Genomic DNA, 24,888 nt, shown 5'->3' with positions numbered 1-24,888 from the left:
CATTACTGCATAGAACACACCTCACCTCAACCTCTTACTCATAACTGCCTATAACACACCTCACACTCATTACTGCAAAAAAGCATACATCACACATTCAACTCATACTCATTATTGCATTGAACATGTATCTTACATCCATCTCAAACTCATTACTGCATAGAACAAACCACACACTCATTTACTGCATTGAACATGTATCTTACATCCACTTCACACTCATTACTGCATAGAACACATACACCTCACACTCATTACTCTATAAACTGCTCACAAATTTACTTTTACACACAAACTCAGCAATACAATCTATGTACCCCTTATCCTAAAACACACAGTTTTCCATTGGATATACACCTTAATACCAAACTAGCATACAGACACACATTCCAGCACATCCATTTCCTGTTTCAATTAAGAATAACATAGTATAATTCTAATCTATTTAAATATTATTGCCAGTTTATTTGCCAACACATAGCACTTTGATCGCACTTTGAAGTATGACGATGATGTAGAAATAAAACATTTCTGGAATATTACCTCACTTGCCTCGATGGTCCCTACTTGTTTGAAGATCAGGTCATAGATGCTATGATGAACATACATCTAAACAGAAAATTAAATAACTTTTTTCATTCTCCTACACAACATTCACATGAACTCTGCATTATCACCTTTGACAACACATAACTGTTCTACAAGACAACCAATGGATTTTTTATCTCCCTATCCAACTTCCGAAACCCCTGTAAGCAGACCAATGGGGTGAGAGCCCCTTTCTTACACCCTGTTTTCCCTTTACCTTTTTCTACCCCTTTCCTTCATTTACTTTTGTTTGCCTGTCTATGTCTCCATGTGACTACATGGCTATAGGGATCAAATGATTGCTACCGGGCTCAGGTCACCTCTGTTGATTATGCTTTTAAATCATTAGGCAAAGTTCAGTAACTTTGCAAATGTGTTTATTATTATCTTTTTTTTTATTTTTAATTCTTTTTGTTGTGCAGTTTAGTACACATTATTGACATGCGCCACAACAGCACGTTTGAAGATGCACATAAGTTTGATAGTGGCATGAGACATTGCACATTTTTATATAGTTATAAGGCTTGGCTAAACAGTGAAATCGTTAGAATAAGTAAGGTGATCAACGCTTAACGGTGCTATGTGATTTGCAAGATAACAGTTGCTGGGTCGTGAGTGATGTGTCTGCAGGTTGTGCTATTCTTGTGTAGGCTATGGTGCAATATAAACAAGTATCTTTGCTATGTCTTGCCTACAGTATAGTGTAACTCCACTACACAGTCTAAACATAAATGCATGCGGTTGTATTGATGGGTAACTGGACATCAAGTTTGTGATGGCATGGGGGCATAGTCCACATTTGGCAATTTTTAGTCGTCTAAGTCCAGGTATTCCGCTGTTGCAAGAGTTTGGAACAGTTAGGCCAGAAATACTTGCGAGGCAACGTGGTGGGCGCTTCAGCCTATACCCCGCGTCGGTGGGTCCGGTGTGCTGTAATTTTTAGTCCCGTCTTTGCAGCCGCCGGGCCCAGTTTCTCCGGCTCGGAGGTCTGCTCCGGTAGTTCCCCCCGTGTTGTGCTGCCGCGTGGCCGCTTGTGATGTTGCTTCAACTGGGGTGATGTGCTTCAAGTTGCGCTGGTCGCCGGGGTTTTGGTCAGGTAGGAGATGTGTGTGTGTCGCTTGGTTTATAATCCCGGTGCTTCTTGTGTTCTGATGTGAGCTTGTGCCCGAGGGTTTTGGTGCCGTGCCCTGCCTCAAGGCCCGGTGGTATCTGCTTTGCCGAACGGCCATCTTGGTGGCTCGAGGTACCTGCATATAGTGGCTGCGCCTCGCTGCTGGACGTATCCACAAAGCCACCCTTGTTTCAGCTTGTCAGTGGGTTCCCCCCGGTTGAGTAGAGCCTCCTTGAGGCCTGCACAAAGCAGGCCAAAGATTTTCATAGCGGACACGTGTGTCTTAATGTGAGTGCTCCTCTTTCCAGGTGTAGGCTGGGCGGCCATTTTGGCCGGTTGTTGTGGGTCTGTTGCCCCTCTATGCTCTGCTGCCAGTTTGCTAGCTTTCCCGACAGGTCAGTACGTCCTGTGGGGACCGGGATGTCCCCCACCGGTCCAGGGGGGGGGGGGTGTATGTTGATAATTCGCTTGTGAGCCCTAGTAGGCCGCGTTTAGATCTACGTGATCCCGGCCCCAACCGGTCCCGGGGTGGTACCGATGGGTTCGGTGGGGCACCCCCGACGTGGGTGGTGCACCCTCAGGTGTAAGTTGGCTTAGCAGCCGTCGTTTTTGCCCCGGATTCTGTCCACCGGGCTGGAGCTTGTGCTAGTTGCGTTGGCGCGGCTCAGCGGTCAGGCTACGCCCCCCCGTGTTTATTATTATCATCGCTACCAAGGGTCCCCATACAGTCTCCCCTGAGAGAGAGAAAAATTATACTTGACCAGACATATATTGTTCAGTAAAAGAAGATGTACTCCACCAAAAGTCCTGTTAATGTAATGACTCACATGCTCTTATTATATATCCTATATTTTGTCTATTTAAAGTTAACATATTAAATAAAGATTGCAAAAGAAAATTAAGTTTAAAAAAATTCCTACCTCAACTGCTTGCTTCATCAAATTCATCTGCGTTTCCTGCTTTGAAATCGCTCTCTAAAAAACAGGGGAAATAGCCGTGATTACTATGTGGAAATAAAAAGACGAAGACATTTAGGGATGAGACGGATGTAAACATGGAGAAATACGAGGTAATCTTACCAGATGGGAATCTCGTAACAAATGCTGCAGACACTTTGTGTACAGAGCGTTGACAGAATCCTGAAAAGAGAAACATTATGGACTTATCAGCACAGTTAGGAAATTACATTGAATTCTTGGTGGGACTCTGCCCCATTCAGATAGGGTAGGTGGAATCTTGTCATAGTATGGTTGCTAGAACTTTGGCAAGAATCTTTGGTGTTGATTTTTGGTTAAAAGATATTAGATACTATGTTCAACTTTCATGATCGCCAAACCACCTAAAGAACAAAAGCTGGACAGTCTATGTGATACAACACAAGAGAATTCCCCTATGATATTCCACTAAATGAGCACATGAGTACTAACTTTCAAAGCAGATGCAAGACTGGACAGGAGCCCATTCTGTTCAGGTTTACCTTTGCACAGAAAGGCAGACACATGCACATGAATGCGGTAACCCATGGCTTAAATTAGGCAAATAAGCAAATACAAATTCCCGTTAGGGGGACGCTAATTACTTTTGTGATGTTAAAGGACTTCAATTAAATATGCAGTCATGATGTGTTCCATATTACTGAACTCTGGACTTTATACTGACTGTGAAAGTTACGGTTACCCTTCATTACACGCATGGAAATGTGGAACAACTGCTTTTAAGAATCTGTTGAATGAGCTGGTTCTTAAATCTACCAACTAGTTTTCGATTTAAACAAAGTCCATAGAAGTGATCTTTGTATAAGACTGTAATATGCTGCACTGGGTACAATGACACAGATGACATGACTGCATATCGGCTCCATGTAAATTATTACATAGTAACCTAGGTTGAAACAAGACCAACGTCCATCGGGTTCCATTCATTCCTTTATGTTGTAGATCCAAAAGAAGACAAAAAACAAAACAAAAAACAATTGTAGCCGTTTCCAAATAGATGTCACAAAACAAAGAAAAATAACCCTTCTTGACTTTGTTTGATTTAAATGCCTCATCTCATTAAAATGGCAGACTTAGTTCAGTGTAATAGTTGTTGTGCATATGTTTCAAGCTCCACTTTTTGGAGGTTTGGATGTTGTCTAATCTGTAGACAGTTCTCCTTTTTGCAGCAGGAGATTGTATTTTTGAAGTCTGAGATTTGTAAATTATCTGTTCAACAAATCCACTGCCACAGAGATGTCCTAGTAATGGCAGATGGATTTGTGTAGAATCTGGTAGACTTATAGACAGGGCTCGAGTCCTGCAGGAACGCGTGGGAAGGGCGTTCCTGCACTTTTTTCACAGCAGGAACGCCGTTCCCCCTGCAGGCACTCAGGGGGGCGGCAAAAAATGCTGCCCCCAAATGCCCTGTGTTCCCCCTGTCATGGGGGGGGCACCTGATTGCCCCCCCCCCCCGCGGGCTGCTCTCTCCCTGTCATGGGGGGGCCACCTGATTGCCCCCCCCCCCGGCGGGCTGCTCTCTCCCTGTCATGGGGGGGGTGGCACCTGATTGCCCCCCCCCGGCGGGCTGCTCTCTCCCTGTCATGGGGGGGGCACCTGATTGCCCCCCCCGGCGGGCTGCTCTCTCCCTGTCACACGCGGCGAGGGAGCTGTGTCCTCTCTGCTCCCTCTCGCCGCGTGCCGTTTTCTGATGCAGGGAGCCGGAATATGACGTCATATTCCGGCTCCCTCTATCAGCAGACAACCCACGCGGCGAGAGGGAGCAGAGAGGACACAGCTCCCTCGCCGCGTGTGACAGGGAGAGAGCAGCCCGCCGGGGGGGCAATCAGGTGCCCCCCCCATGACAGGGAGAGAGCAGCCCGCGGGGGGGGGGGGGGCAATCAGGTGGCCCCCCCCATGACAGGGAGAGAGCAGCCCGCCTCACTGCAGCCCCACTGGACCCCAGGGACCCATCCATGCCAGCTTTCCTAAAAGGTAGGGAGGCTGGGTGGGTGGGCAATGTTAATTTTAATAATTTGTATATGTATGTCTGTTAGTGTATGTATGTGTGTGTATGTCTGCTAGTGTATGTCTGTTAGTGTATGTGTATATATGTGTGTGTATGTCTGTTAGTGTATGTGTATGTGTATGTATGTGTGTATGTCTGCTAGTGTATGTGTATGTATGTGTGTGTATGTCTGCTAGTGTATGTGTGTGTATGTCTGCTAGTGTGTGTGTGTGTGTGTATATATGTCAGTCTATTTATGTGTGTGTATGTCAGTCTATTTATGTGTGTGTATGTCAGTCTATTTATGTGTGTGTATGTCAGTCTATTTATGTGTGTGTATGTCTGTTAGTTTATGTGTGTATGTCTGTTAGTGTATGTATGTGTGTGTGTATGTCTGTTAGTCTATGTATGTGTGTGTGTGTATGTTAGTTTATGTCTGTTAGTGTATGTGTGTGTTTGTGTCAGTGTGTGTATGAGCTTCTGTTACTGTGTGCATGTTTGCGTGTATGTGCTTCTGTTAGTGTATGCACGTGTGTGTGCGTATGAGTGTATGTGCTTCTGTTAGTGTATGCACATGTTTGCGTGTATGTGCTTCTGTTAGTGTATGTTTGTAAGTGTCTGTCAAATCAGTGAGAGTCTGTTTGTCATTTAGTGTGTGTGACTATTAGTGTGTGTGTCAGTGTGTTTGTGTGTGTCAGTGAATGTGTGTGTGTGTGTCAAATCAGTGACGTCTTTGTGTTTGTCACTGAGTGTGTGTGTTACTGTCAGTGTGTATCTGCCAGTGTGGGTGTCTGTCAGAGAGTGTGCTTAGAGGGACACTATAGGCACCCAGACAACTTCAGCTCATTGAAGTGGTCTGGGTGCAGTGTCCCAGTCCCCTTAAACCTGCAAGCGTAATTATTGCGGTTTCTCAGAAACTGCAATAATTACCTTTTCGGGGTAACTCCACCTCTAGTGGCTGTCTACCAGACAGCCACTAGAGGGACTTTCGGGTAGTTAGGTGACCAAAAGTCACCTAACTGATGCTGGACGTCCTCACCCTGTGCATGAGGACATCCAGCATCTGCTAAATACCCATAGGATTTTAACCCCATCAGTGTCGAGTGGGGGAGGGGAGGACATGGGGGGGGGCACTATAGGGAATTATAGTGCCAGGAAAACAGCTTTGTTTTCCTGGCACTATAGTATTTCTTTAAAAGGAGCAGGAAAAGGTGGAGTCTAAAGAGGATGGGGTGGGTTCTTAATCATGAAGCGGTGCGCCCTTGACAGGAAGGGGTGGTAAATTTAGATTAGGTGGTGCTCAGGTATAGTCATGTAGTGGATGCATGGAATAGCCTTCCAGTTAAAGTGGTAGAGGTTAACACAGTGAGAGAGTGTAAGCATGCGAGGGTTAGGCATAAGGCTATCCTAACTATAAGATAAGGCCAGGGGCTAATGAAAGTATTTAGAAAGTTGGGCAGTCTAGATGGGCCGAATAGTTCTTATCTGCCGTCACATTAGATCTTTCTATGTTTCATAAAGGCAATCCAAATTTCTACTTGGATCAACAACCTGCTCACATACATAGTGAATATATCCTTGAACACACCTTTTAAAAACCATTTATATTGATGAATTGATAGAGATATTGGTACATAAAATACACAGTGAACTCACAATGTAATGGCGGAGACTTTTTCTTTCATGTACTTTAAATACGCCGCGGAAAGAGGCAACATTTTTATCGAATCTCTCAACATGTTTTCCTAAGAATTCCTTCACATCGTCTATGTTCTTCAAAGTGCAAGTGGTTGAGGGTGTGACGGGTTCTTCTAAAAACACACGGGACATAAAGAATAGATATGGTCTTAACTAAAACCAAAAATTATTTTAAAAATAATTATTTTATTATTTATTTTATTTATTTAAGACCTTGTGTAGTTTATTAATCCCATTTTCGAGAGGTACTACAGTGATACAATCACAGGGGGATCTATACAAGTTCCCTGGTAGACACCTCCCTCACTTCAATGACACGATGCCATAACATTGTGCTCTCGTGCCAATTATCATCCCACCAACCGTCAGGCATCTGCAGACCAGTGAGAAAGAGGTGTGTGTACCAGAAAAATGCAGATACCTTACACTGCAGCTGCCAAACCCCAAGTGACCAAGGCTCCCCCACCAAAAGCAAGGCAAACAGAATGGGACATACAACACAACAGAGGCCTACAAATGACAACGTTGGCCCCAATTACAAGTCACAATCCAATTATTTGAATGGAAAAAAAACCACTACACATTTATATCCCATATATTCTTGGAGTAGGACATAATGGCTGGGTCCCAAGACGTAAGCCAAATCTGCAACTCTGCAAGACATACCTACGTGCTCATCCTTTTCTAATGAACGAGCAAGACATAAGATGCTGAAACTCTCTTCTCTCTCATTGTAAAATGTTTCTTCAAAGAGGATCGGTACGGAGAGATGGTGTGTAAATCCTGCACCCAGTTTAACCAAGTTTCCTTGGATACAAATCTCCTGCAAAGGAATTTAGATATAAATACATTGCGATTATATCCCACCCCAAACATTACAAAAGTAACAAGTGTTTTAGAGAAAAGACCTTCTAATTTCACGCAACGCATTTAGGATCAAGTTTCATATGTTCTGCTTATCTTCAGTTAATTACAAACCAATAGCAATAACAAACTGCCCTTTATGTGCCTTCACAAATGTAATCATTTACTGGCTAAAAAAATAATCATTCCCAAAACTATGTCTCTTTTCTTCTCTAACAACCTCTCTGGACCTTTCGATTGTGGTGTGCTCACTTCAGACAAATCCACAACTCTGTCTTGTACTTAAAGGTGCATTTCAGGCACCAACACAACTTTAAACCCTTCAATATGTTGTAATTTTTTTTTTTTTTTTAAAAGATCATATTTTGTTTTGCTAAATAAAGTGTGTTTCAGATGTTTTTATGATGAGCCTGCCTCCTTTGCCAATCCTTCCCCATTCTAAAAAAAAAAACTTCCATTTCATATCATAATATATATATTCAGTTTACGGACAGCACTGCCTGAGCTGAACTTCTGGAAGTCAAGATGTGGGTATCAGGAGAAGACTCCACTCTGTCAGTCCGCTGTCTGGTTGTGAACTGGATGACGCCGCTTCGTTGTAAATGAAAACGGAGCAGACGGAAGCAGCAAAAGTGAATTGAAATTTCAACTTGAGTGCTCCATTTAACACTTCCCTGAAATGCATGAATAAAAAATAAAAAAACCTGGAATCGCACCCAACCAATTCCTTTCTTTTACCAATGCAAATCCTAATCATGCACATAACTCTAGAATCAGCTCCTATCATTTCACATGTTGAGTAGCAGTCACTGCATTTCAACATTTAGTGAATAACCTTTTTTGCCACAAGTGCCAGATGAGAGGAGAAATCCACTGCATTACATGACACTGAACAGCCCTCTGGCACAGAAAAGATCAAAAAAATGGGGTCAGTGCTAAACGGGATTTGTGGAGGATTTAGGTCATCAAAGCCTGCATTCTTGCAGAATACGTTAAGATGAAAGGATCGGCATGAATTAATGATATTTACCTTCCCATTTTCTGTGTGAAATCCGTCTTCAGTGGGTTTTAGGACGTGTGATTCGAAGGGGTAGGCAGTGTATGAAATGTTAGATAGGCTTCCTTTGCATGGCACCAACACCTCATAGAAAAAGAGAAATTAAAATGAGTTATCACAGCATTTTCACAAGATGCATCCTATAAATCCCAATAAAATGAACATTGTATACAGATCAAAATATTGTACACAACATATGATAACACTTTATTGGTAATTAAAGGAGCATTCCATCATTCTAAATAAATACATATATTTTTAACGATGGTATGTTGTTTAGTGTCCTGGCCCTTCCTTTCCTTTCAAACTAATGCATTAAGATAATAATCCAGCAGGTAGAGCCAATCCAAGGCTTGTCAGAGCATCTTTGGGAAGCACTGAAACACCAGGATGATGGCTCATTTCATATGGAGTTTTTAAATATTTTTTCTCCTTTGAGCCAAAAATTATTTAAGTTTCAGGCTAATAAACGTCATGGTTTCGTCTTGTACATCTAAATGAGTTGTGCTGTATTTTTGGTACAGTATATAACTATAAAATAAAATGTGAAATAAGTTCACAAACACTTTTCATTGAATTGCAAGTTGTAAAAAACTTCCATTTCCACCCCAAATATTATATTTTTAAAGGGACACTATAGTCACCTGAACAACTTTAGCTTAATGAAGCAGTTTTGGTGTATAGAACATGCCCCTGCAGTCTCACTGCTCAATCCTCTGCCATTTAGGAGTTAAATCCCTTTGTTTATGGACCCTAGTCACACCTCCCTGCATGTGACTTGCACAGCCTTCCATAAACACTTCCTGTAAAGAGAGCCCTATTTAGGCTTTTATTGCAAGTTCTGTTTAATTAAGATTTTCTTATCCCCTGCTATGTTGATAGCTTGCTAGACCCTGCAAGAGCCTCCTGTATGTGATTAAAGTTCAATTTAGAGATTGAGATACAATTATTTAAGGTAAATTGCGACTGTTTGAAAGTGAAACCAGTTTTTTTTTCATGCAGGCTCTGTCAATCATAGCCAGGGGAGGTGTGGCTAGGGCTGCATAAACAGAAACAAAGTGATTTAACTCCTAAACGACAGTGAATTGAGCAGTGAAATTGCAGGGGAATGATCTATACACTAAAACTGCTTTATTTAGCTAAAGTAATTTAGGGGACTATAGTGTTCCTTTAATTATCTCACTGATACACTAAAAGAAACAAACAAACAAACAAAGGTATATGCAACAGGGGTGTTTGTGCCATTATTTAGCACATATAAAATTTACATATACGTAATTAAAAGGTGTAGGTGTACCAAACGCCTTACTTAATCAGTTTTAATCACCGAGCATAAATATTGCAATAAACACATCATGTCATGTCATAATTTGCTTTTAACAATGTCTGAGAAATAATTAAAAATAAGCCTGCTTAGATTGGAAACCCTGCCGTGCCCCCTACAGAGAGCTGCCATTAAAGGCAGCGGCCTTTTACACTAATGAGATAAGCCGCCCTTTCACGCCAATCAATCTGCCGAATTATCATCAAAATCATCGTTTTTCCTTTCCTAGGCTTGCTATAATGGGTAGAGCTGTGCTCAATCCCACCGAAGGTCATGAGATCAGATAAAGGAATCGCAAACTACCTCTGAAGTATTATCCGTATAAAATGGACTGATTTGTGCCAACACGTACCCAGAATCATTAACACAGCGTGAATCACAGTGACAGAGCTGATATCACTTAGCACAACAAATAATTACACAGAAATCTGATAAGTTGTATCTGCTGCTTGACAGCGAAGAAACCTTCTTTGTTTCACTCTTTGAATTGCTCATTTAAACCAGTTCTGGGTTTTTGTTTTTCTTTACGGACAGAACGGAGAAGTAATTTCTTCCTTCTAGAAACAGTCGAGCTGTCACAAGATTAGCCACAAGACTAAAAACGGTCCCCATGTAGAGGGCTCAGGATCCTGTGTTATCCATGAGCTAAGATGAAAGGCATTGAACAGGAAGATTTTACAGAAATTGAAAGCTCAGCAGAAATGTCAGTGGGTTCCTATTTCTAACGCCAAACAGCTTTTGTTTCATTTGTTTAAGGGCCACTGTCAATGTATCCCTGTATACGTCTGGTCCTAACAGCAAACATTTTAAAGAAATATCAATGTGATAAGATTCCCTCTTATCTTTATTATCCAGCTTTTGGACAGCACGTGTTTTTACATTACCTTGGTAGAACACTGTGCCAGGCTCCAATCACAAAACTGTCAATATACGGAGTATCTGCAGTATGGCTGCTATGAGTGTATTCAGCTGATCAACTGGGGCTCAGCTAAACATACACTATAAACACTTGCTAAGCAGGGTTTATGGGTTGGAACTTTGAATCAGACCCCATAGGCCAGAATGAGAGGTTCCGGACTGGTCCTTTGGTAGATGCTATCTTCTGGTTGCATGTAGCTATAGTGATCGCGTTGCTTAGAGTGTCCCTGGAGCGTCTTCTAAGATTTATTTAATTAACATTTCTTCTATAGAACAACTATAAAGGGCATGAACATTAATCAGTAAAAAGAAAAGACATCAGTTGAAAAAATATATAAAACCTATATAATGATCACACATTATGGCACAATAAAAACACTTGTAATTCCAGAATTTATTGTGTAAAACTGCTTGCCACAAGCAGTAAAGGAGGAAAAAAAAGAATGATATTCACTGATATTCAGAAATCTGACTAGTTAGGGTGGAGATCAGAGCTTGCATTACCCAAAGGAAGCGGACAATCTTTGGAGTACACACAGCCCCATAAAAATGGCTGTCAAAAGAAATCCGTATCAGTATATTAGGAGTTGTGCCAGTTTTGTTCTTCATTATTTCATGAAGTTCCTTCATTATTTCTTCAAGTTCTTCATTATTTCGTGAAGTGCTGGCATTGAGAAAAACAGGTAAGAATGGCCAAGAATAAAATAAAAATAAATAAATCCTCACACTTTGAAATCAAAGATGTATTCTGACTGGCTGTGAAAACACCAAGGAGCCAATCAAAATGCAAAAAGTAATCAAATTATGGTCATTGACAAAAAAAAATAATTGATGAGAATTATTGGCAGCCCCCTTTATGCTGATGCACACACACACACGCAGATATCTAAACTTCATTAAATGTGTTCTTCTCAATAAACTGAAGCTAATATTTATATTCTCTTTAAAGCTGTGTTCAAAATTCTTTACACACCGTGACAATGACATTGGATTAATGAGAGACTCAGAAATCTATATGGCTAAGGGGGGGTAAGATAATTGTATGGATACAAGGAACATGCAAACGATGCTTTAATTGCAGCCGTTAAGTCTTTATTTTCCATCAAGGTCTCCAGTTTCAGGTGACATGCTGATCATATTTATCTAAAACGATTCCAGATAAATTCAAATACAGAAAAATTATGCTACAAGTTTCTCACTCGATTAAAAACACACAAATAATTTGCCAGTTAAAAGGACCACTATAGGCACCCAGACCACTTCAGCTCAATGAAGTGGCCTGGGTGCCAGATCCATCTAGGATTAATCCTGCCTGATGTAAACGTAGCATTTTCAGAGAAACTGCTATGTTTACCTATGGGTTAATCCAGCCTCTAGTGGCTGTCTCATTGACAGCTGCTAGAGGCGCTTCCGCACTTCTCACTGTGATTTTCACAGTGAGAAGACGCCAGCATCCATAGGAAAGCATTGAGAATGCTTTCCTATGAGACTGGCTGAAAGCGCACGCGACTCTTGCCACGCATGAGCATTCAGCCGATGACATCAGAAGAGGGAGGAGAGTCCCCACTGCCGAGGGAGCCCGGCGCTGGAGAAAGGTGAGTGTTTAACCCATTTCTCCCCCTTCAGCCCGGCGGGTGGGGGCACCCTCAGGGCACTATAGTGCCAGGAAAACAGGTTTGTTTTCCTGGCACTATAGTGGTCCTATAAGCCAACACCGGATACATATTAATAATTAATGAATGCTTAATGGACAGTGTAGGCATTACTTCGAGGTTAATTAAAGCTGTATCTCTTGTTGTAATAGGAAGACTGGACCTCTTAATACAAGACATCTCATTAAAAGACAGGATTCTTTCACACCTCTTTATTGTGTTTAATCATTAAAATAAACATTCAACCCAACTAGGATAATGAGATGGCAGCACCGGCGCGCCATGTTAAACCATTAATATAGGTTTCCGCCAAATAAAGAGGACTTGGCACCCAAGAGAATTAAAGTGACGGGAGAATTTCCTAAATCACCGCCATGGAGAAAACTGAAAATACATTCCTTCTACTTCGGTCATCAAGTTGGCAACAGAAACCCGGTGCCAGGGACATGTCTCTTTTTTATAGTGATGGCCTACAGAAAAGCCAAGCGTGGAGAATCTTTCATTAGCTCCTTGCTTTCATAAACTAATAGATTGCATGGCTTCAAACAAGGAAGGCTGACTTAATCTGTGATGGATGCAGTCCCGGATTCCTACTCTTGGAGAATCCAAAAAGGAAACAGTTCTAATCATGTGCCAAAGTCACTTCCTGTTTTTCTAACAAAATCTGTTCTATAAACTAACCTGAATTCAGAGATACCGCCACTCTAACATTGAAATGGACAGGGTTATTTATCAACGTGAAAATTGTTGGGAATTTCAAAATAAGTCAAAGTATATTTGAAATTTAAGGACAAAATGCCAAAACCACATATTAAAAAAAGTTTTCACGTCATCTATTTTGACCTTAACTTTGAAATGGACTTTATATTGTTGACAATTCTCACATCAGTGAATAACCCTGTGTGTTCTCATTGCCAGAAGTATAAAAGCGTGAAATCCATACACAGTTTGGTATTTGGATCCAGTTTCATTAGACAGCACATGGGTATCAGCTTGCCCTAAGGGTTGAGCAGTGAACCAAGCCGACACTAAAACAGCCAGAACTGGTACGGTACAGGGGGTAGAGACACGTACAAAGAAAGCAAACAAGCAAAATCCCCAGATGTATGAATGACAGTATTGTTCGGGAATCTGTAAGAGACATGGCAGAGGACAGCCCAGGTCTGATGTTCAGAAACTTCAGAAAACAGTCATAAGAGTCGTGACAACATGGGAAACTCACGGAAACGGGCAGAGATCAAAGCACACTCAGGATAGTATAATGCAGTGAGTGCTGAATAATACTATATTTAAATGTGCCCGACAATATTCAGGTATCTGGAGTTTAGAAAACAAACAAACCTGGGAACAACAATTACAGCAGGCAGAGTGATCAGATGGATCTGATATTGATAGACTACTTTATAACACACTTGTCACACACAGTAAGATATGAAACATATACAGCATGCAATATAGGCATTTACCTAATGAAGTATAAAGGAGAGTGGTCATGACTGCCAGGAACATTTGTCTAAATATACACATGCAAGTAAATAAAATCTAATAAATGTCTCACTTTTGGGCAGACATTAAAAAATCATTATCTGGCTATCTATTAAAAACCTCAAAGCGCTCTACGATGACCCCTGATGAGGCACAGAGACCAGCTAGCTTTCCAGTATTGTACACACAATGTAATATCCAACACGCAATTCATTTAAACCCCCATCTTAGCATGGACTGAAATTAAAATACTGCGGGAACGTCATCTGGATCCATAGACGACATTGGTAAACTGTAGCTACCGGCGTACCGCACTCACTAGGCGTGTAAACGAGTTTATCCTGTGAGTGGGTGCTACGTTGAGACTGTGTCCTAAAATATCGTTCTCCCTCACTGTACACTTGCTGAAGATACATTTTAAAATGTGGAATACAGAAGTATTTACCCAATACCAAAAGGATGTCTTTGCATTCTCTTTTTTTTTTTTTGTCAATCTCTTTTTTATTGAGGCATAAAATTATATGGGATACAGAATAAAAGAGGGGAGACGATAAAGTTTCATACATAACGGGTATAGTACAAAGCAGTTCATATCATCTCTGAGTAACTTTCAGCCTCATTTTATATTAAGAGGAGTAGTTCTGGTAAGTTTAGCGTAGTAGTAAAAGAAAGTGGTTAGACTTAAGTGATAAATCAAGCAGCGTTATAACTTCAGTAACACTAAACAGGCTAATAATGTAGGTATATGTTTTTTTTGTTTTTTTTTAAATTCTTTATTTTTGTTGTGCAAAAGCTTGACAGGCAGGTTTGATATGCCACGATAATAGTGACATGCATTTCAAAAGACATATTTCTGTGGCAATCAAGAGAAAATGCACATTTTTTTTTTCAAGAGTAATTAACAAGCAGAAACACGGTATGTCAGATAATGAGATGGCAGTAAGCACATGTTAAACATATCGAGAAGACTAGCGATAACAGTGTTTAAAATAAGTGAATCTATGAACATGTTAAATTATATCTAGAGTTAATCTTATGTGCCAGGTAAACGTTATAGCATATGAGGCACTAATATAGAGTCACAAACTGTCATTTTTGTGGGATGAGAATTCCTAGGCTTAGCTAAAATAGAAGTTGTGGAAGTTTAGGTGAGACATGTTTGATAACAGATTTGTGACTCCGCATGTGCGTAAGTTGCTGATTTACATGCTTTCCATGCCTGTCCTATGTGTTGTAGTTACAGTATGAGTGAGCGTGGAGCGTTAATAGGGCATGCATGACTACCTACGATTCAATTTAAAAAAAATACAAGAAAAACAAACAAATAAAAACTTGCTGATACGACTTGGTTGAACTCGGGGTCATGGCAACCTGTAAGCTGTCAGACATATAGGCTATTTGGCATGAAGTTGGCCAGTAGTAGTCTAACGAAAAACTCATAAGACATTAATATTAACATGCAGTTATCAATGATATATGCAGTGAGCATAAACGTTTGAGCAGTACCAAGAAGTAGAGTTCAGTGTTAAACAGCTAGCACGGTTTAAAGAGTTGCAGAATGGACTAGCCAGGGTTTATTGCGGCAGAGGTACCAAACAGTGTCCCCCGTGCGTTCCTGCGATGTGAGTCCTTCTTTATCCAATTCCCAGCAGGGGAAATGATGTAGGAGATGCGTGGGGGTTCGAGATGTCGGAGCTGCAGTCTTGGTGTGAGGGTCCCCTCCAGCCCCAGGCCTGTGTTGAGGGTGGCATCTTCTTGCCACTGGCTCGAGAGCTCGGTGAGTTCGGGGCAGTCCCTTTGTGGGTGTAGCAGTTGCTGCCGGTGTTCCGTCGCCGCCATCGGCGGGCAGTCTTCCCGCAGGGTGGCTGATGCTTCGGAGGCTCTCTCCGTGCGGCCCTCAGCCTGGGCGGGCTACGTGTGTTTGCAGTCAGTGTGGGGTATGTCGTTCTGCCCGGAATAGGGCACCTCTTTCCCCCGGACCACAACCCCAGTCTTGCATGCTAGTGGTGAAGACGCACTTTGAGCCGTCGTGTTCTCTCGAGTGTGGGGGCCCTTGTATGTGCCCATGCGGTATGGCGTTGCTTCCTGCCCTTGGGCTTGACAATGTTTGCGGGGTCTGGTTGCCTGTCTGGGTGCTTGTAGGAGATGCCTGTAATGGCGCCGCCTGGTCGTTGGACGGATCCATTTGGACACTAATTTCACTGCCAGATGGTAAGCCATTCCGCGATCGCCCAGCAGTGACCAGAAGTTCGCACAAAGACGATCAAAGTCCCCGAGAGTGTTTAGGGTTGATTGGGCTTGTGTGCTTCGCTGGGCAGCCATCTTAGCTGCTTCCCAGAGACCTGGCTATTGCTGGTGCCGTGCTGGCTCAGGAGGACAGTCACCTCTGTGCTTTAGTCGTCGCTTTAGGTGCCGGGATATCCCTCTCCGGCGGGGGGGGGGGAGATGTATTCCGGGGAGACTTCCAGGTGAGAGGCTGCAGTCCCTTGCTTTATCTGGGTAGGCCTCTGGTAGGCCTCAGGTCTATCCCCGGGTAGGAGCCTCCGATTACGGTCGGGATGCTTGGCTCTTGGCTCTATAGGGCTAGGTCTCCCTTCTCCGGGTCGCCCAGCCGTCGTTTTGGTCCGGTTTTGCGCTGTTTTTAATGGTTTAAGAGTGATTTTGCACGGAGCCCATGTCCAGTGCGACCGCTCGGCATGGCCGCTTAGCTCCGCCCCCTAGGTATATGTTAAGCATCGTTATCACATAAAGTGGTTACATGTACTCTCGAGCGTGACGGCCTCTTTTTTATGAAAGTTTGAACTGTGGTATCATACAGGTTATATATTTAGTGGATTATCATTTAATTGTCAAGCTGGGACAACAATTTAACTATCATATTATCAAAATTAGGTAGTCGCTTTGAACAATGTTAGATTAGCTTCATAAAATTGTAAATCAAATGAGAAACATGTCGCTCTACTGAGTGAGTAATGTGGTTTAGCCATTGGGAGGTATAACAAGAGTACCAGGCAGCTTGGCTCGGCTTTCCTAGGCAAGTGCATTAATTCACAGGCTAGTGGCATTATTCAAATTAAATGTCATATGAGAAAAAATAAAAGCAGGCAGATCGCAATTGGGAAGTTAGACCTCGCGTAGTACAAAATACCTAAGAACAGTAAAACAAGATGCATAGACATGTCTTAAACATGAACTGGCTAAGGAGGTAGCCACATTAAGGGTCGCCTTCATGTCTTCGAGGCCTATTTGACTGCCATTAAAACATATGTAGAATAAGACATTAAACAATATAGTCCATTGCAACAGGTCAGCTTTCCGAAATATGCTGTGTCGTCAGGTCATGATAGTCCCTCTCAGCCTATTCCTCTTGGTGGCAGTTTGTGTACCTGTGGTAGCCGGGGGCCTCTGTCGCTGCAGGGGTATGTAGCAGCCGCCTGCACGCCCCAGGTCACTGTAGAGGCCTGCATCTTCAATTCACCAACTTGATATCTCAGCGTGGCCGGGTTGTCCCTTTGTCGGGCGCCGCGCGTCAGTGCTGTGGTGTCGCTGCGTCCAGGGGCCGCCTGTCTTCGGCCTGAGGCCTTGGTGGGTGCTCTTGCCCGGTTGCCATTGATCCCATCAACAGGATCGTGGGCCCAGGGATCTGCCGGAGCCTGTTCTCCCTGGGTGTATGGCAGGCTACGGAGGATTTCCTCCTGTTGAGCTCCCAGCTCAGATGAAGGGTAAGCGGTCACAGCGGCAGCGTCTTCCACGTGGGCGATGCGGCCTGTTGGTGCATTAGAGCCTTGTGCTTGGTCTGTTTCCAGGCTGAGGGGTTGCTGGACGGTTCGGGCTGTCTGCTGACGCTTGGTCTCAGGCTGCCATGGTGGTTGTGGCTGTGCTGCACGGGATTCAATCCGGCGCCAGAACGCCGTACAGATTCTGTCGAAGGTTTCATTAAATCGTTTTTCCCATGCTGGAGTCTGTGTGTTCTCCTCCTCAGTCGCCATTTTAGGTCGTCGTGGGGAAGTAACCTGGGGGGCTGGTAAGTCCTCTGTGCTTGGTAGTCGCTGGGCCCCCAGGTGGTACCGGGATAACCCCCTCCGGTCCAGGGGGGGGGGGATCGGGTCGGTTCGGTTATGGCACTCCGACAGCGGGTGGCTGAGAGACCGGCCGTGTCTCCCCTCCATGTGGTCCGCCTGTCAAGTAGGCCGCAGTGAGTGTATCGGTCGCGGTTCGTGGACGGTGCTCCCCTGCCACTCGTGAATGAGCCCCCTTCAGTATGGGGTTCCGATTGTAGCTTTTGAGCCTCTGTTTAGCAGTCGATGAGCTTCTTTTTTGTCGTTTTTGCTGTGGGTATATGAGGAGCTCCCCTCAAACACGTCCGTCGGCCATGTTGGCTAGGCCCCGCCCCCCCTTTGCATTCTCTTAAGTACACCTTATACACAACATGATATGTGATGAAACGAATACACGTTATGTACAGCAATATAAACAAAAGGGACAGAAAACGGCTTTCAAAGATTGATGCGACAATTCAATTTTAATCTCTTTAGTAAAAAGGGTTAGGCAAATCCTATGAAGTTATAACAGTCCTGATAGGTTATCGGTCACAAAGCAGTTAAAGGATCACAAAAGGCACCCAAGTCCCATCCATTTCAAAGAAGTGGTCTGGGTGCAGTGATCCTGTCCTTTTAGCTCTTCAATCTAAAACATTATAGGGTTAAACACGCATCTAGTGGCACTAGGGGTGCTTGTACCGCCATGACCAAGTTTCACTCAGTCATGTGACATTCAATGTCCATTGGGGACATCGAACATCATCAAATAAAGCTCACAGAGAAGAACTAAATTCAATGCTTCCAGTTGAGAAGCATTTGATAGGATGCACGGCTAGAGGACATGTTACCCAAATTTATCTTTAGAGAAAAAAAAGAATTCAGACAGTGACAGGTCATTTTAAAACCAAACTGAAGACTACAGATGAAGCACATTTAATATAAATGAAAGAGAGAAATACAAATAATAAACCTGTCAGAGGACACCCCTAAAGAAATTTCATTCCATTCTAGGTATTATTCTAAGAAATTGAAGACATTAATCTTTTTACTTACAATTCCATGAACGTCTGCTACTTTATCAATCAGGTCAGGCCTTTGCTTTTGGATTGCCAGATAAAAAGGATTGTTTAAAATATCCTCATCGTACATAGCCATAAGGATCGTCAGTTCTGCACGCTTCTCAATGTCAAGAGAGCAATCATGTTTAATTCTTAGATTTCATGTCCATGTTCCTAATCTCGGAAATTGCAGCTTCGGAAAATCCTCGGAGCTGGCAGACGGCCAAGCCTTGGGGGGGGGGGGGGGGGAGGGAGGTAAGGATGGGACGAGATGAAAGAAAGGAAAATTGTTTATATACTTATAGACGCTGTGGCATTTCAGCTATCACAAATCAATTTTAAATTCATGATCACATTTGAAATGAGTATAGGACCGATATGAAATACAATGAAAAAGACAAACTGAAAAATACATAAACAGGGGAATTAAGAATGCTTGTTAGTATTCGCTGTCTAACTACAGACGACCATACGAAATGAGTGCATGCAGCTCTTAAGATTAAATGGAACCTATGGCATCCTGCAATGGAAAAAAATGGCCCAGGGATAAGTGGCATACAGGTGGATTTCTAAAGAAAGACTATATTTTATATTTTTGCTGCTATTAATCAAAGTAGAATTTTAAAGAACGATCCTTCCCAAACAGAATAAAAATGGCTTGCATCTTTGCGAAAACATATTGCATAACACCAACTGCAACCATAGATGACCAGGGGCAGGCGTCCCAACCCTCCCAATTACAGCGGGACAGGTTTTATACCCTGGTGTCCTACTTTTGGGGACACCAAGGAACAGCTCCAATAAAATGCAAGCACATTATTGGACACACAGCCGCACTGTCATCTTCCTGCAGTGAAAGGTGTATCTCCCGTGCCAGGTTTTGCCTGGACTACGGGGTATTGCTTTTTGGTGATTGCTGTGATGTACCTCTATTCATTTGTCATTCTGTAGGTGCAATTTAATTTAAATAGTGTTTTGTATTTGGACATTCCGCACTACGTGTTTGCCTCTTTTCTAGTTTTAGGTCCACAAATCATTGGGAGAAAGCTGAAGAATTTATGTACCCAGTTCTGGGAGATATGCATACAAGCAAATTACTTTTGCCAGTGAAATAACCCACAGGATCTATATTGGTTATTGTGCAATACTATTCTACGTTCTATTTGTATTATACTTATAGATAATTTTTGTTGTTGTGTTCATGAAGATTTTGAGGAGTCTTCATATATCTACATTGCAAGGTGTATAGGGGTAAAATTATTACAAAACAAACACACACACAGACTTGTCCTGCAAATAAAAAAGTGAATTTGGTTTGTTCTGATCAGACAGATGGCCAAAGGGAAATCGGTATTTGATTATCTTCCTTTGTTTTGCATCATGAAATTATACATCACAAATAACTAGCTGAAAGCCTCTTGCGTGGGATAGGCATAAGGCTATCCTAACTATAAGATAAGGCCAGGGACTAATGAAAGTATTTAGAAAATTGGGCAGACTAGATGGGCCGAATGGTTCTTATCTGCCGTCACATTCTATGTTTCTATGTTTCTGTTTCTTATACTTGGCACGGGTAACGCCTGTCATAGATGCAGAGAGGAAGAATTTGTAGCCTCTCCTAAGCAAAGTATGTAACATCATAACTCTAATTTATAGGGGCACGATGTGTCTCAGTATTACTGGTGTGATAGTCTGTGTCCAGATGGACCAATTATGGGATACAAGTGGCACTTTTCAGCTGTGGAGGACAGATGTTATTCTAAACCAGAAGAAAAAAATAAATAGAGTCAAGAAGAGAGTTTGAAAGAATATGATAAATTGAGTCAGACTGACCTAAAGTGAAAACGTGTTTACATAAATCAGTTTGATACAACAATGAAATTAGTTTACGGTTTCACTTAGGAGGAAGCCGTCTTAGAAGGACATCGACATTTCTAAACCATCTGAGACAGTCGCTAGAAAGCACACTACCCTACAAGGTTACAGAGGTCATGTGAAGTCAGAAACCAATCAGAGTATGTGATTTGCAGATTAGATCCCAGCATTCACTATGCAGGACAAGGACATTTTATATGAAATTTCTGATGATGCTCAGTACCCAAAATTGTCCATATTAGCTTGAAAATAAAACCAAAACAAATCCAAACCTACTGAATGGATAGAAAAACTTTCAACGCAGAATTTGTGAGCCCAGGACATATTTGACAATTAGAGAAATCTCAATGTATTCTTCCTGGTAAAATACTTTATAAATAAATAAATGTTATATATATATATATATATATATATATATATATATATATAGTCACCAGAACAACTAAAGCTTATTGCATTTGTTCTGGTGAGTAGAATCATTACCTTCAGGCTTTTTGCAGTAAACACTGTATTTTCAGAGAAAATGCAGTGTTTACATTACAGCCTAGGGATACCTCCACTGGCCACTCATCAGATGGCTGCTAGAGGTGCTTCCTGGGGCAGTGCTGCACATTGTGACATTCAGTGTCTCCACCTCCTGCATGGAGGCACTGAACTTTCCTCATAGGGATGCATTGTTTTAGCTCTATGAGGAGATGCTAATTGGCCAAGCCTGTGTTTGACTTGTGCTGGCTCTGTCCCTGATCTGCTTTCTTGACAGTCTTTGCCAATCATATGGGAAAAAAATTGTGATTGGTTCAGAGAATAACTGCTGATGATGTCAGGCAACTAGGCAGCTAAGGAGGCAAGGTGGGTCTAGATGCTAATTTTAACACTGTAGGATCAGGAATACAATTTTGTGTTCCTGTCCAGATAGTGTTCCTTTAACCCCTTAAGGACACATGACGTGTGTGACACGTCATGATTCCCTTTTATTCCAGAAGTTTGGTCCTTAAGGGGTTAAAGGTTTATTCTTTTGCTGTAAGATGTTGCATTGTCTACCTCTGATGACACATCCGCTTTAAACATTCAGAACATGAGTGACAATGTTCCTTACACATAGAAAATTGTACCAGCTAATCTACACTTTAAAAAGATCCAGCCTGGCCAAATTTAGTCGAACGCGCTGGCTTCCACAGTTTTTGCTGTCAGACTGCTGCACATAGCAATCTATGATAAGCAGCTGGCATTGCAAGGTGGTAATTAACACAATCCCGTCTCACTGACTACTACATCGAAATTAAACTGCTATGCACACAACAGCTGCATACGCTTGTGTCTTTAATATCAATTTATTGAGCTGATAGCAATTATCCTGGCACAATCTAAAGATTTAACAGTCCTTAAATAATGCTCTTATCTAGACAGCTTTATAATTTATGCAAAAATACGACTAGGAATTAAATAAACAGGGGATATGTATTTAGACACACTGAAAAAAAAAAAAAAAAGGAGAAGAGAACCCTGCACAAGAGCTTACAATCTACAAATGAAGTGCAATGGGATATACAAGTACCCCCAGGTCCAAAAGTCCATACAATTTTTGAGAATCAAGAAAGAGAGATACCGTCAGAGCAGTATTAATTTTGGTGGCAAAATTTAGTTTAAAAAGTCATCTGAATTGTTTTAATCAACTTAATCTCCAGCAGATTTTAGTAGACAACGTTTTGCCCCTTCCTCAACCCCTCCGTGTCTCTTTGTGTCCTCCCAGCCCACCTAGGTGTCTTTCTTCCAAGTAATGGTCTGTCTCTTTTGCCCCTTCCCCAGACCCTGTGTGTTAATTTTGCCAGCAAATTTCTATTTAGTTTTAGTCATAGTCTTTTGGCTAAAAAGCCATTTTACTTTTAGTCGTCTTTTAGTCATCTGAATGGTTTTCTTTTTAGTCTAGGGAAAAATATATTTAGGTCTACTTACCGGCTACACTCAAGGGAAGAAACAAAGTTTGGTAGTTATTGACCTCTTATCTACAGGGAGGACTTACGGGCCACCCTGTACATAAAACAGGGGTGAATGGATGAGCGACAGGGTTAAGAAATAAAAGTGGGGTGAATTAGAGAGCAGGCAATGTCCTGCTGACTACACTTCCCTTAAAATTCATTCCCAGTGATCACTTAAGTTTTGCAATTTAACAATTCCATTAGGTCAGGGTAGTGTTCACCGATTGTCAGAAGCCTGTGGGAATGAAACCAATTAAGGATTTTACTTTTCAATTAGGAACGGAAATCTTTCTCACTCGGTCAAACTGCATTGTTGTCTAGATCTGCTGAGTGCCTGTATTACAGACAGCTAGTTCTCAGATCACTTGCCTCTAGCAGGTAGGTTGCCTTCCGGCTAAGGCAATGTTGGAATTAATGTCATGCATGAGTGTAATTTTCAATTTACTATTCTTCAATGTCACTGCACGAAGACAGTGTGTTATGAAGGACAAAACAAAAACAGTCCTCTCTTAATGCACTAAAAATGTAGACTGTCAGAGTTATCAACGTGTTTCGTTTGTATGTAAAGTCCCACTTTTTTTTGTAAAAAGCTACTTGCCAGGATTTTTAATATTATGGCCTTCAGTTAATAAAAAGAGTTTTAAATTTTTTTCAAAATAAACATAAATATCTCTACCACAGTCCTGGAATGGGGTGCCTCCATTTTGTCTCCCTGTCAATTATTGAATTATTAAAGGAACACTATAGTCACCTAAACTACTTTAGCTAAATAAAGCAGTTTTAGTTTATAGATCCTTCCCCTGCAATTTCACTGCTCAATTCACTGTCATTTAGGAGTTAAATCACTTTGTTTCTGTTTATGCAGCCCTAGCCACACCTCCCCTGGCTATGATTGACAGAGCCTGCATGAAAAAAAAAAAACTGGTTTCACTTTCAAACAGATGTAATTTACCTTAAATAATTGTATCTCAATCTCTAAATTGAACTTCAATCACATACAGGAGGCTCTTACAGGGTCTAGCAAGATATTAACATAGCAGGGGATAAGAAAATCTTAATTAAACAGAACTTGCAATAAAGAAAGCCTAAATAGGGCTCTCTTTACAGGAAGTGTTTATGGAAGGCTGTGCAAGTCACATGCAGGGAGGTGTGACTAGGGTTCATAAACAAAGGGATTAAATTCCTAAATGGCAGAGGATTGAGCAGTGAGGCTGCAGGGGCATGTTCTATACACCAAAACTGCTTCATTAAGCTAAAGTTGTTCAGGTTACTATAGTGTCCCTTTAAATCTCTGCCTTTTGCATCTCTTAGTCAGCTTAGAGAGATCATAGAGAAGAGAAACTATGTTTCTGTGTCTTCTCTTCCAATGAATGCTTGCCAGATAGAATCTTTATGAATTGCTCATTTTGACTGTGTTGGAATTTCACAGAATTTTCAATCCAGTCAAGAAATATACTGAAACAAAGTAAGGACTACTTTGCCTTTAAATATTTCCTCCGCCTGACTTTATTAGACTCTGGTGTCAATCCCGACAGCCACCATAATAATAATGGTGGTATAATACTTGTTTTCCTTTGAAACAGTTTTCAAAGAAAAAGAGCCGAGGATTCTCCGTCACCCAAGCTTGCCCCCTCCATCCATGATATTGCAACAATGAATTTCACTTCCTCATTACGTGCGATACACAGTATTTGGTCTGCATGTACATGAAATGCAGGATCACATTGTGTAAAAATAGTTTTACCAAGCCACTTAAAAATAGTGAGCCAGGCTAGGATCAGAATCAACAGAAAATCAATACATATTTTAATTGATAGAGTGGTTTGATGGACGTTTACAACATCACTGTCAGTATCGCCAAAAAGGTGTGTGTGTGTGTGTGTGTGTATGTATGCACTCAGATCAGGCACTGGTCCATGCAACAACTGAGTAGTGCAAGCCAGAGATATAATATAGTACAATGGTGATAAAGTGCTTAAAGGGACAGTCATTCAGACAGCCATTTGAGATGCTTCCTGGGTCAGTGCTGCACAATGTGCTGCATTGAGACGCTGAATGTTCCTCATAAGGATGCATTGATTCAATGCATCTCTATGAGGAGATGCTGATTGACGCAGCACAGTGTTTTGCCGTGCATGCGCAATAGCCTGGGAAATGCTTTCCTATGGGAAAGCATTCGACTGGCTGAGCTCATAAAAATGAATGATCTCAGACATGGAGGTGGGGGCAGCCACGACGAGACTGGTGCAACAAAATGGAA

At 41.9% G+C, this 24,888-nt stretch overlaps 1 protein-coding gene across 1 annotated transcript in view; it reads right to left on the bottom strand.

Moving 5' to 3' along the window:
• ANKRD27 (ankyrin repeat domain 27) overlaps positions 1 to 24,888 on the bottom strand; it is an 85,051-nt gene that overhangs the window by 39,804 nt on the left and 20,359 nt on the right. The window contains exons 2-8 of the mRNA XM_063438089.1: positions 18,773 to 19,006; positions 8,274 to 8,384; positions 7,046 to 7,202; positions 6,338 to 6,492; positions 2,779 to 2,838; positions 2,620 to 2,673; positions 544 to 609 (exon numbers count right to left, since the gene is read on the bottom strand). Coding sequence (XP_063294159.1) covers positions 544 to 609; positions 2,620 to 2,673; positions 2,779 to 2,838; positions 6,338 to 6,492; positions 7,046 to 7,202; positions 8,274 to 8,384; positions 18,773 to 18,874 — 705 coding nt within the window. The 5' untranslated portion in view covers positions 18,875 to 19,006. The remainder of the gene's footprint in view (positions 1 to 543; positions 610 to 2,619; positions 2,674 to 2,778; positions 2,839 to 6,337; positions 6,493 to 7,045; positions 7,203 to 8,273; positions 8,385 to 18,772; positions 19,007 to 24,888) is intronic.

Source organism: Pelobates fuscus, chromosome 12 (assembly GCF_036172605.1).
Source record: "Pelobates fuscus isolate aPelFus1 chromosome 12, aPelFus1.pri, whole genome shotgun sequence".
NCBI lineage: Eukaryota > Metazoa > Chordata > Amphibia > Anura > Pelobatidae > Pelobates > Pelobates fuscus.
The sequence above is the reverse complement of the archived record's forward strand: the minus strand, read 5'-3'. Positions and strand labels throughout refer to the sequence as shown.